This window comes from Esox lucius, chromosome 23 (assembly GCF_011004845.1).
Source record: "Esox lucius isolate fEsoLuc1 chromosome 23, fEsoLuc1.pri, whole genome shotgun sequence".
NCBI lineage: Eukaryota > Metazoa > Chordata > Actinopteri > Esociformes > Esocidae > Esox > Esox lucius.
The window spans coordinates 22,506,659-22,519,282 of record NC_047591.1 but is presented as its reverse complement, the minus strand read 5'-3'; the positions used below and the strand labels follow the sequence as shown (position 1 = coordinate 22,519,282).

At 47.2% G+C, this 12,624-nt stretch overlaps 1 protein-coding gene across 4 annotated transcripts in view; it reads right to left on the bottom strand.

Moving 5' to 3' along the window:
* The window catches only part of LOC105023997 (WD repeat-containing protein 7), a 149,809-nt gene extending 137,577 nt beyond the window's left edge, over positions 1-12,232 (bottom strand). The window contains exons 1-9 of one of the 4 annotated variants that reach the window (XM_013140291.3): positions 12,064-12,232; positions 9,570-9,741; positions 8,960-9,066; positions 8,756-8,834; positions 8,430-8,604; positions 7,455-7,531; positions 6,973-7,092; positions 6,549-6,694; positions 2,977-3,079 (exon numbers count right to left, since the gene is read on the bottom strand). In XM_013140291.3, the coding sequence (XP_012995745.1) occupies positions 2,977-3,079; positions 6,549-6,694; positions 6,973-7,092; positions 7,455-7,531; positions 8,430-8,604; positions 8,756-8,834; positions 8,960-9,066; positions 9,570-9,728 (966 nt within the window). In that variant the 5' untranslated portion in view covers positions 9,729-9,741; positions 12,064-12,232. Of the gene's footprint in view, positions 1-2,976; positions 3,080-6,548; positions 6,695-6,972; positions 7,093-7,454; positions 7,532-8,429; positions 8,605-8,755; positions 8,835-8,959; positions 9,067-9,569; positions 9,742-10,624; positions 10,821-11,708; positions 11,952-12,063 lie in introns of those variants that run through there. The other 3 variants (XM_020042862.3, XM_034290238.1, XM_034290239.1) reach the window with 3 other exon arrangements.
* Between the last annotated feature and the right edge of the window lie 392 nt (positions 12,233-12,624).

Below are 12,624 nucleotides of genomic sequence, written 5' to 3'. Positions count from 1 at the left end.
ATTGATCGCCCCTGACTCAGTTGCCCGTGCAGTGAATCATACGAAAACAAACAGCCAGGGATCATGTAAAACAGCGGAGGCCGAACGCTGGTGCCGCGTGCAGAGGGAGGATGTCTCAAAACACGGGGCCTGTGTTGTTGTTTTGCCTACCTATCAAATCTAGCAGGACTGAATATCGATAGTTATGCATGTTGGTTGATGGTCCTCTGGTAGCTGACCTTTCACCAGTAGGTCTCTGTGGCTGTCCTCAATGGCATCCTACCAAGTGCACCACTTCAGACCACGGCCCATGGAGCCCTAGTTCACTACATAGGGGACGTGAAGCCATTTGGGGCACACCCTTTGATCTTTTACTTCGACCAATGTACTCTGCGATAATTGTGTTCCCGGCCGCGGTTGAGAGGCACGGTGGCAACCAACCTAGCGACGACCTAACGACCCGCCGGCCGACCCTGTTTCCAGGAAGTGCAGGGTCCTAGTTAATGCGATTGTCACGGTAACACAGAAAGATGGGATGGAAGCGGATCCCTGTAATGTCCATAATGGTGATTCACCTGACATGATAAATATAGTTAGCAGGTTGTCCAAGACGAGGCACTTACAGACAAAAAAGACAAGATGCTCAGAGGGGAGAGTTATAGTCAGGTGACGTGGTCTGACAAAACAACATAGTTAAATTAGAGGCTTATTAAAGGCTGAAGAAATGAAACTCGCCCTAACATGAAATTTAAAAAAAGAGACCCATCTGTTATCCTGGAAATCAGGTAAATTAATTGTTGAAGCAGCATGATCCAATTTGGATTTCCAGGCTGCAAGTTCATTAATTTGGTTTGTCAAAACGGCGAAGGCTGATTGGCTTCTCACCTGGATGTACGGTACAGGTCAGGGGTTACATGGAACAGAACACTATAATGGAAAACCATTTACTGAACAGACCCCTGGCCTTAACCGGACCACAGGAATCTGGCCAAAAGCAGTGGATTATTTAGTTAAAAGGTTCCTTTAGAGACATAGGCTTTTTGTTTCTCAGTGGTTTACACTGTTTAGGGTCATAGTTCTAAAGTCATAGATCAGAGTGCAGGTAATAAAGTATGAATGAATTTTCTGCTCCTGGGTCAAGTAACCCAAATCCACACACTAGCCCAAATTTTAAGCCGTGTTCAGGCTAACAGAAAGCAGGTTTTTGCAAGTTTTACAATCTTTATGAGGACTCCAAATTCGATCTGTTAAATCAAACCAAAGAAACACAAACACACACACACACACACACACACTTGTTTTACTTGTGAGGACTTATTAACCTAACTTCAACATAAAATTGAGGACCAGCAAAATGTCTTCCAAGCCATGCTACTATACCATAGGTTATTATACTTGTGTGGAACCTCACAAGTATTGTAACGCACAGACACGTGTGCGCGCACACACACACACGCACACACAAAGATCTAGCGGTAACCAAATGACACATCAAAGACTGATGTGACAGATTTACTCCATACAAAAGATTTTAAAACACAATTCAAAGGTTTAGGAGAAATCAGTGTCTGGAGAAACAGACCATGAAGCCACACAGCAGCAGGTTGACTGGCTTCAACTCTTCATCCATCGGTTTAGTTCACAAGACTCCCACACTAAACATGCAGCCTGTTATGGATGTATATTACCATCATATGTTGTTAACTGTGTTCTCTGATTTTTTGGGTAATTTATGTTTAAGTTGAAAAGCAGCTTGTGGGCTTCGCATGCACCTTCAACGCTGAGAGGAGAGATGAGGGGACATTGATGGAGGTTTTAGTGGGAGGAGCATGAAACCAGGGGGACTAGAGTGAGTTGAAGGAGCTGGCCAATCAGAAAGACAGCATCGTAGAGGTGCACAGATCACAGGGGCAGGCATCCAATCACGGTTCGGGTTACTAAACAGGGTTAAGGAGATTCAACGTATCATATAAACCGAAGCATGTGAGTCAGTCAGAATTCAGCTCCATGTGTTGCAGATTAATTATCACAGAGGTGTAACATAGGTCAAAACAAGGTAACACCTCTGCAAAACAATTTGAGTAATGTTTTAGGCAACCAATTTAACTATAATCAAGATCAATTGTAAATAATACAATTGTGTGATTAAATCACTGTTTATCGATATCTATTCCTGGGGCCATTAAATGTCACGTGTAATAACACCAGGATATAAAGCCTTCCCATCATTCTTCTTCTGATTGGATGCGGTGGATCTGTGACTGAGAGCAGAGAGCTCCCCCTACTGGCCGACGCCAGAGCTTGCGCCTCTTTCCTGCTGTACACTGCAGCAAAGAGCTTACTGGTGCCTCTAGAGGCCGGTGGTGGAATAGCAGCTCTGGGTTGTAGAGCTCCGGGTCTACTCCGCTGGCAGGGAGGCACAGCACCATGTCTAGCCCCGCAGCACCCTCCTATTAGGGGCACGCACGCCCTCCAGGCAGGGGGACGGCCAAAGTGGGTAGGGGAGGAGAGGAGGGAAGGCAACAACAAAGAACAATTGCAAAAACAAACAAAAAGGCACAGACAGTAAAAATTAACAAACAACAATGTACGTCTCAACAGAAATACAGCAAACATCTGTTCCTGCCAAACCGCCAAATAACGGATGTTTCCCGTCAGGCCCAACATTATCACGTTTGGCGTGAGGGCAGAAACAGCCACGAACAAACAGGGAACAACGTGAGGACAAAAGGAGGACATTAACATGTGCCTTGCCAACATGTGCCTTGCCATTTTACTATCTTAGAGAGGACCTCATTACAATATTAGAACAATTAAAATCATGCGAAATGAGGTCCTCATTTTGACAAGAGGCTTCATCTGAATTCGGTGGTTAAGTTCAGGGTTAGGATTAGGGATAGCAAAAACTGTTTTTATAATGGTACCAAATTGCCAGCCCTCACTTTGATGGAAAAACCAACACGTGTGTGTGACGAGAGCGGGGGAAAGGAGAGTGACCTGTTTGTCTACGCGATCTGCGATGCTGTACACCAGTGGTGGGATGGAGCCCTCCGTGGCCTTTCCCACATCAGAACGGAAGTGCTCACTGGCCGGCAGGCAGCTGGCAGAGAGGAAGGAAGAGAGACAGGTTAGTTCACAATAAGAAGAACTTGTGAAGGTTCATAAAAATCTACAGCCAGACAAACCAGAATCAACAATACACCATCACAACAGTAAACAAACAAACCTATTTTTAAAAAATCCAACAGAGTCCACCTCAGAAAAGTATGTTTTAAAGGCCCTAAAAAAAACTTTTAAAAAGACCTTTCAAACGTGGTTTCCTAGCTAAGTCCAATCTAACCAATTTAATTAAAAATAAAACCAGTTAGCTAACACTTAACTACAAGCAGTTATCTACAACTAAAAACCTTTAGCAATCACTTAAATTAAACAAGTAAGCTGCAACTAAAACCAATTAGCCACCACTTAACTAAAATCAGGGAGCTACATATAAAAACAGTCACCTACAAGAGAAAGCCTTAGGGGTTTCCAATGACACTTACCGGATGCACACAGTTTAAGAAAAGAGAACCCCAGCATAAAAAAAAAGACATTTCAGTAAATGTACATCCACAAAGAGTGAAATAGACAGAAACACACTAGTTCCCTCACACAGGACTAAGCAAATACAACGAATAACATTCCATAAGGACATTCCACAAGGCATCCTATTCCCTACTTTAGATAAAGTCCCAGAAGTCCTCTGGATCTTTGTGGACCGGGTGGGGACTGACTCTGGATCTTTGTGGACCGGGTGGGGACTGACCCTGGATCTTTGTGGACCGGGTGGGGACTGACTCTGGATCTTTGTGGACCGGGTGGGGACTGACTCTGGATCTTTGTGGACCGGGTGGGGACTGACTCTGGATCTTTGTGGACCGGGTGGGGACTGACCCTGGATCTTTGTGGACCGGGTGGGGACTGACTCTGGATCTTTGTGGACCGGGTGGGGACTGACTCTGGATCTTTGTGGACCGGGTGGGGACTGACTCTGGATCTTTGTGGACCGGGTGGGGACTGACCCTGGATCTTTGTGGACCGGGTGGGGACTGACCCTGGATCTTTGTGGACCGGGTGGGGACTGACTCTGGATCTTTGTGGACCGGGTGGGGACTGACTCTGGATCTTTGTGGACCGGGTGGGGACTGACCCTGGATCTTTGTGGACCGGGTGGGGACTGACTCTGGATCTTTGTGGACCGGGTGGGGACTGACCCTGGATCTTTGTGGACCGGGTGGGGACTGACCCTGGATCTTTGTGGACCGGGTGGGGACTGACCCTGGATCTTTGTGGACCGGGTGGGGACTGACTCTGGATCTTTGTGGACCGGGTGGGGACTGACCCTGGATCTTTGTGGACCGGGTGGGGACTGACCCTGGATCTTTGTGGACCGGGTGGGGACTGACCCTGGATCTTTGTGGACCGGGTGGGGACTGACTCTGGATCTTTGTGGACCGGGTGGGGACTGACTCTGGATCTTTGTGGACCGGGTGGGGACTGACCCTGGATCTTTGTGGACCGGGTGGGGACTGACTCTGGATCTTTGTGGACCGGGTGGGGACTGACTCTGGATCTTTGTGGACCGGGTGGGGACTGACCCTGGATCTTTGTGGACCGGGTGGGGACTGACTCTGGATCTTTGTGGACCGGGTGGGGACTGACTCTGGATCTTTGTGGACCGGGTGGGGACTGACCCTGGATCTTTGTGGACCGGGTGGGGACTGACTCTGGATCTTTGTGGACCGGGTGGGGACTGACCCTGGATCTTTGTGGACCGGGTGGGGACTGACCCTGGATCTTTGTGGACCGGGTGGGGACTGACCCTGGATCTTTGTGGACCGGGTGGGGACTGACTCTGGATCTTTGTGGACCGGGTGGGGACTGACCCTGGATCTTTGTGGACCGGGTGGGGACTGACCCTGGATCTTTGTGGACCGGGTGGGGACTGACCCTGGATCTTTGTGGACCGGGTGGGGACTGACTCTGGATCTTTGTGGACCGGGTGGGGACTGACTCTGGATCTTTGTGGACCGGGTGGGGACTGACCCTGGATCTTTGTGGACCGGGTGGGGACTGACTCTGGATCTTTGTGGACCGGGTGGGGACTGACTCTGGATCTTTGTGGACCGGGTGGGGACTGACCCTGGATCTTTGTGGACCGGGTGGGGACTGACTCTGGATCTTTGTGGACCGGGTGGGGACTGACTCTGGATCTTTGAGGACCGGGTGGGGACTGACTCTGGATCTTTGTGGACCGGGTGGGGACTGACCCTGGATCTTTGTGGACCGGGTGGGGACTGACTCTGGATCTTTGTGGACCGGGTGGGGACTGACTCTGAATCTTTGTGGACCGGGTGGGGACTGACCCTGGATCTTTGTGGACCGGGTGGGGACTGACTCTGGATCTTTGTGGACCGGGTGGGGACTGACCCTGGATCTTTGTGGACCGGGTGGGGACTGACTCTGAATCTTTGTGGACCGGGTGGGGACTGACCCTGGATCTTTGTGGACCGGGTGGGGACTGACCCTGGATCTTTGTGGACCGGGTGGGGACTGACTCTGGATCTTTGTGGACCGGGTGGGGACTGACTCTGGATCTTTGTGGACCGGGTGGGGACTGACTCTGGATCTTTGTGGACCGGGTGGGGACTGACTCTGGATCTTTGTGGACCGGGTGGGGACTGACTCTGGATCTTTGTGGACCGGGTGGGGACTGACTCTGGATCTTTGTGGACCGGGTGGGGACTGACTCTGGATCTTTGTGGACCGGGTGGGGACTGACTCTGGATCTTTGTGGACCGGGTGGGGACTGACTCTGGATCTTTGTGGACCGGGTGGGGACTGACTCTGGATCTTTGTGGACCGGGTGGGGACTGACTCTGGATCTTTGTGGACCGGGTGCCATTGGGGCAGTGGCCAAACATCTGTGTTCTTCCTCACCTTGTAGGCGGAGACGACAGGAGGAATCCAGATCGATCGTTTTCCTTAACATTTAAAAATGTTGGGTTTTTTTCCTCCCATTGAATCGATAAGAAAGAAAAATTCCACATAAACGGGTACCTGTAACTTCATCCAATCACAAGACATCCAACCGGGACTAAATTCACACTGGAGGCCTTGTGACAATTTGTTAGGAGAGACATGACTAGTTACCCAAAAATTCAATAAAAAAAATGACAGAACTAAAGATAAGATAGGGAGGAGAGGCAGCAGGACCAAACAGGTAGGCTTCTCTGTCAACTAATCACCTGAATGTAATTGGACACAAGGGAAAACGTGAAAAGTAAGTTAATGTGCGATGTATTCTGAACTAGCACATTACCTAGGTAGCTTAGTTAGCTTCTCTCTCTATTCGATACATTATCCAAAGAGAAGATAATAACAAGCGATATGTTAATTGACCAGGTTAATTACCACTCAGATTCACACTGTTGCCTGTTGGAGTGTCTTTAGCTCTTTTCCTGCAGCTCCAGACCATTAAGGTATATATATATACAGATGACACACACGCAACGCAGACTCTTGCTCACCTGGCAGGGAGCTTGTAGATGTAGGAGCTGCCACCCTCGGTCCAGATAATGACCCTATCGGCTGCGATGAAGTCGCCCCCGGTCCAGGCCTGGTCACCCTCACTGGGCACCGAACACAACAAGGAGTAGTCCCCTGCATCAAACACCTGATGGACAGACACATGTCAGGACATGGCAGAAAGAGAGGGATGAGGACAACGCCGGTACAAAGACAAGTGAAGTTAGCCTGGAATCAGCTCTGTTGGTGCCGCGTTACCAACTTGTGACACACTGACAACAATGTAAATAGTCGGTTTTAAAGCTGGGACCAGATCTGGGACCAGGCTGATGGGCTAAGTGCAGGCTAGTCAAAACCACCCTTAAGATCATAATTCCCACCAGGGCAGACAAGACTACGCCCAGAGGATGGGAACTAGCGTCTTACCCTCCAGAACTTAGAGCAGACCACCAGCAAAGAGAGCTGTGTGAAGGTGCAAAAGGAGATACTCTGACAGCCCCCACAGTAGATGGGCTTAGACTCCTCCTCAAACACTGGGTCCAAGTCCTGACAGAGAGAGAAAAACACACACACATTGTTGCATTAAATGTAATCGGTTGGGAATGAGATATATTTAAAGTGTTATGATAGATACGGAAATAGCTAGGTTTCCATCCAACTGCCAAAACACCATTTATTTTACAGTATTCTGAAATCTGAGTAAAGAAAATAATAAAACAGAACTGCAGCCGATAGATTCTTCATACACTGCATTACATTACTTTATTGGTATAAAGACTCTGGATGGAAATGTTCATATTTAACATGCTTAGTGGGGGGAAATAATTATATAATCCATCCTTATTGCATAATAATACTGATCAGTTGCAGAATCAATTGTGGACGTTATAAGCAGGAAGTCACAGTACCTGCATCCTGTTCACTTCCTGGGTGACAATCCACACTTTCAGTATCCCAGTGACTGACACCGCTACCACTGTGTCCTCTGAAAGTTAGCGCACGCACGCACACACACAGACACAGACACAGACACACGCACGCACGCACACACAGACACACGTTATGACAGACACCACAATCTAACTGTGAAAGGCTTGTTTACAGTGGCATTAGGTGACAGTGGCAATGGAAGACTTTCATTGGTTAAGAGCACAGACGGATTCACTGAATGGAACCACATGTTTGTCAGTGAGACGTATTGACCAGCGCACTGAGCAGCTGAGTTCAACTGTGACCTCCGTCAGACGGAGCGTGATGGAGGCGCCCGCTTGGCATTTCCAACAAACATGCAGGTTATTGGGGCATTAGAGAGTGGCGGTAACTGTCTGTGGATATTACACTGTCAAAACCAAAACAGCAGTTGAACCAAATACCAAGACGACAGAATACCAAAACCCAGGACCTCACACTATCCTACTATCAGACGACAGTAGGACCTGATAGAGAGACGACAGTAGGATCTGACAGATCTAATAGAGATGACAGTAGGACCTGATAGATCTAATAGAGAGACAACAGTAGGATCTGACAGATCTAATAGAGACGACAGTAGGACCTGATAGATCTAATAGAGAGACGACAGTAGGATCTGACAGATCTAATAGAGACGACAGTAGGACCTGATAGATCTAATAGAGAGACGACACTAGGACCTGATAGAGAGATGACAGTAGGACCTGATAGATCTAATAGAGAGACGACAGTAGGATCTGACAGATCTAATGGAGAGACGACAGTAGGATCTGACAGATCTAATAGAGAGACGACAGTAGGACCTGATAGATCTGATAGAGAGACGACAGTAGGACCTGATAGATCTGATAGAGAGACGACAGTAGGATCTGACAGATCTAATAGAGGTGTGTGGACAGTGACTGACTGACCTTGTGTCCGGTGTGAGCGTATGATGCTCATTGAGCTGATCCAATCAGGAGAGATCTTAGAGACAAGAGAGTAGAGGACCTCCAGGCTGGTGGCATCCACCACTAAGATCTCTGGGTAATGTCCATTACACAGGAGCCTCCCCTCGCGCTGCGTACCGACGGTGAACTGGTAGAACTAAAACGAGGGGGTTCAGGGTCAGGGTTCAGGGTCAGGGTTCAGGGTCAGGCTTAGTGCCACGCGTTCCACATGGAGGGAGGACGCGGGGCGATATTGGGGAGGAGACATGTGGAAGAGACGCACGCCAAGGTCATATCCTGTACGTTACCTGTATTCCTGTATGGGCACAGGCGAGCTTTGTGAACTCAATACAGCGTCCGTCGCTGACGTCCCACAAGCACATCTCCCTGCACACAAACCAGACGGGCGGCATCAGTCACCCAGGACCGCAGTGTTATGAACAGATCAGCCACTCTCTGGAAGAGGGGGCCGCAACCCAGCCCCCTACAGGGGAGCGCGGAACACCACTCACCCGCTCTCCGAGGCGCTGACGATGTACTGCTTGTCACTGCAGCTGCTGGCTTTGGACAGGCAGGTGATGGAGGCCGTGTGACCGAACAGCATGGCTCGGGGACTGATCTGAGGACGAGACAGCAACAGACTTATACCTGTGTAGTAACACTGTTATAACGCTATACCTGTGTAATAACACAGTAATAACTAAAATTACACACTCACCCCCTTGTAGTAATACTAAATAATTACAGTAACACCCTTGTACCTGCTTAATACTCCTCTAACAACTGCAGCAACACGGGGTACAATAACAACGTTTTAGCCAGGCGATAACACTGTTATAACAGCAGTAAAATGTCAAACAATGGAGTTGACTATTCGTGTTGCTATCAAATTAGACTTCAGTAAAGATTCCCCAAAATAAGGACATGGATTTTAGTTCTCAGTTTTACAAAATGCTACCTTGACCCTTCCTGACTATGAGTGACCCTTCCAGATGAGAGTTCTGATGTCAATAATTAGTGACGTCAATGCGCTGGGCTGGCTGGCGGCCATAACGAGGGCGACCATTAGAGATCAGTGAAAATGCCGTCCCGGGAATTCCATCTCTATGATGTCAGGACTACCTCGAGGTCGGAGGTCATGTCCCAGATGCAGATCTGTCCGTCGTGGCAGCCGGTGATGATCGTGGTGAAGTCATCCATGACCAGCAGGCTTGAGATGCAATGAGTGGGCGCCGTACGGCCCCAGAGCACTATGGGTAAAACCAGGCTGTTTCCTGACATGTTCTCTGATGACCTGGGCAGGAGACAGTTGGGGTCAGGGTTCATGACACGGTACAAATGGTTTTGGTTCTCAGGTTTGCTGGACCAGGAGCCTTCAGGGGTTGGTTATCAACACTGAAAGGCAGACTTTAGCCATGTCATTATAAAGGATGATGTACCACTGAATTCATAGCCACTATTGGCATATTAGAGTGGTTTCGGATCAATTCAACACATCCCAATAACCTTTTCACAAATAAATGATCAATAGTTGGGGGTCATCCAAGAAAAACTGTATCACAGGAGTCACAACACAATCATAACACCGATGTAATAGCAATGGGTTAGGAAGCCATGCAGAACGGGCAGTTTTCACTGACGGAACAGACAAACGGACCAAGCCATGAGATGGAAAAGCAGAACCAAAGGCCAACGAGCTACTGTCATTACCTGGGCCAGAACCGGGCAGCCCAAAATGAATTTAGAAGAGCTGCTGACAAACTCAACACTCACAATAAAAACTGGTTAAAATAGCCTTAATAGAAACACTTTCTTATGTACATAAAAAACAAAGATCTATTGAACACTCCCTGTCCAGTAGTAACCTAGCACTCATTAGTCATATTGACCTGCCTCCATGCACCAACAACAATGTCAAGGTCATTCATAAAATGTAATAGGTCGAAATGTTTATTAAATAACTTAATCATGGTGATGCAAAGACATTATACAGTATGTTACTAAAAACAAAGGAATAGCCTACACAACTAATTGATATATTTTACTACTGAAACATAGGGCTTATAATTCCTAGTTACAGGCTAGGCAGTAGGTTAGGATGCATCCTTCATCTCATTCGTAGCCTGAATAAAACTTTGGAAATGCATCGACTCACAGCTTGATCAGCAGTGCCCTACCTGGCAATACGCTCATTGGATGTCAATCTCACAGCCAACCTCAGCCTGCGAAACATCCCTTTTATCCTCACGAGACGCATCAGCTTCATTTTGGATGAACTACTCCCGTTTCACAGTCAGAAAGAAGCAGTGAAATATACTTGGACAGCTCCAGTAATCCCTGACGCCCAGTCCAAACAAACAGCCAGTGGTCGGCCGATCAGGGCAGACACTGCTTTCAAAGTCTATCACCAATCTACCCAAAGGCTTTCAGACTATGATCAATATGACTGTTTGCCACAACACAACAGCTGTCCAGAGAGTCAGTGAACAGAGGGGAATCCATACAACCAATGAGCCCTGGTCTCAAGTAGAGCGCTATCTAGGAAGAGAATCTAGGAGGGAATAGAGCTTAAAGTAGAGCACTATGAGGGAATAGAGCTTAAAGTAGAGCACTGTGAGGGAATACAGTTTAAAGTAGAGCACTATGAGGGAATAGAGTTTAAAATAGAGCACTATGAGGGAATAGAGTTTAAAGTAGAGCACTATCAGAGACAGATTTAGATGTTGGACTGCAGGATCAATTAGGCTAACACCCCACTATAGAAGCAGTAGTTTAGACCAAGCAGTTGAATACCCAAGATCAACAACATCAGGGATGAAACAGCATCTCTAGACGTGTATCACGTGGCTGCTATCAGGTAAATTGTTTGGCATAGCCACTGACTAGGTCTGTTCTTCCTCAAATGCCAACTGGCTGCCAACTGCCAGCAGATAGGTTAGCTGGACAGCCCATTTTAACTAACAAGCCATCATTTCCCAAGTAAAGACAACAATTGATTGCAAAAAAAAGTCCTGAATCCCAGGGATAACAGAGCATTTTAATCGCAAGTTACAAGAGACAGGTACCCTCAAATGCTGCAAAATTAATGAATGCAATTTGCCATGATCCGTGAGAATAGAATGACAGAACGAACAGCTGATCTAGCAAAAATGAATTGAATGAATGAAACTAACAATTCTAACACAGACAAGTCAATAGGCAAGTGAATGACTATGAAGGACCTAACTTCGGTTTGTCACGGAGTTGCTTATCATGACGTACCTATACCAGTTATCGGTGTCTACTTGTCTTATTTACAAATCGATGACAGTTGAATAGAGCTGACACAGCCGCTAGCTTATCTTGTTTGCCTGCGAACGATGGTTGACAATATGCCCTAGCTAGCAAGCATATAAGACGTCGAAAGACAGTACGCCAGTGTCTCACATCGAGTAATGACATACATTATTAATTGTAGTGCATAACTAAGCGACATTAGATGATAGTTAGTTATTGTGTACTAGCGTAGTAGATGACAACATCACCGTAGAGCACCTGCAGTGTCGCAGCTTCCGGGTTATTCCAGAAGGCTAAAATGGTCATTCTAATACAATGCGGTGAAACGTTGAACTGTTACCTGTGACAAGTCCTACTGGAACATCTCCTTTTCTTGGAAACGGTATTGACGAAATCCTCGGTCCGTGGAGCTAAGTCAACAGTATTTTTATTCGTCTCGTTTATTACCCTCTGTAGACCCTCTCAGGTCAGCTGATTCCACGACAATTTTCAGTGTTGCCGGAAAATAATTTTGCTGCTGTAAACACTATCGTCTCGTGCAGGCAGCCATCTTGGTTGTGGCTAGTGGGTTTTCAAAAAGACAATAAATCCACTACTTGGCCTGCAGGTGGCGGACGTGCACTCGTTCTAGAACACTTCAAGCAGGTACAAGCACGCTACCCTCCACCTACATACCGTAATCAAACACGGATCCACGGGGGCCTCAGATAGAATCCCCTTAAACACAACAAATGGTAAATTAATTAGATTATTCCTCCCCATTGATAAAAAAAAAAAACCTGGAGCCGGTCCTGACTGTAACCCCCATTTCACACACTGACTGAAATCTGAATATAATACCATATATACACCAGGTGACATTTCATCTATGTAATCATACCATAACCAGTATGGTTATATT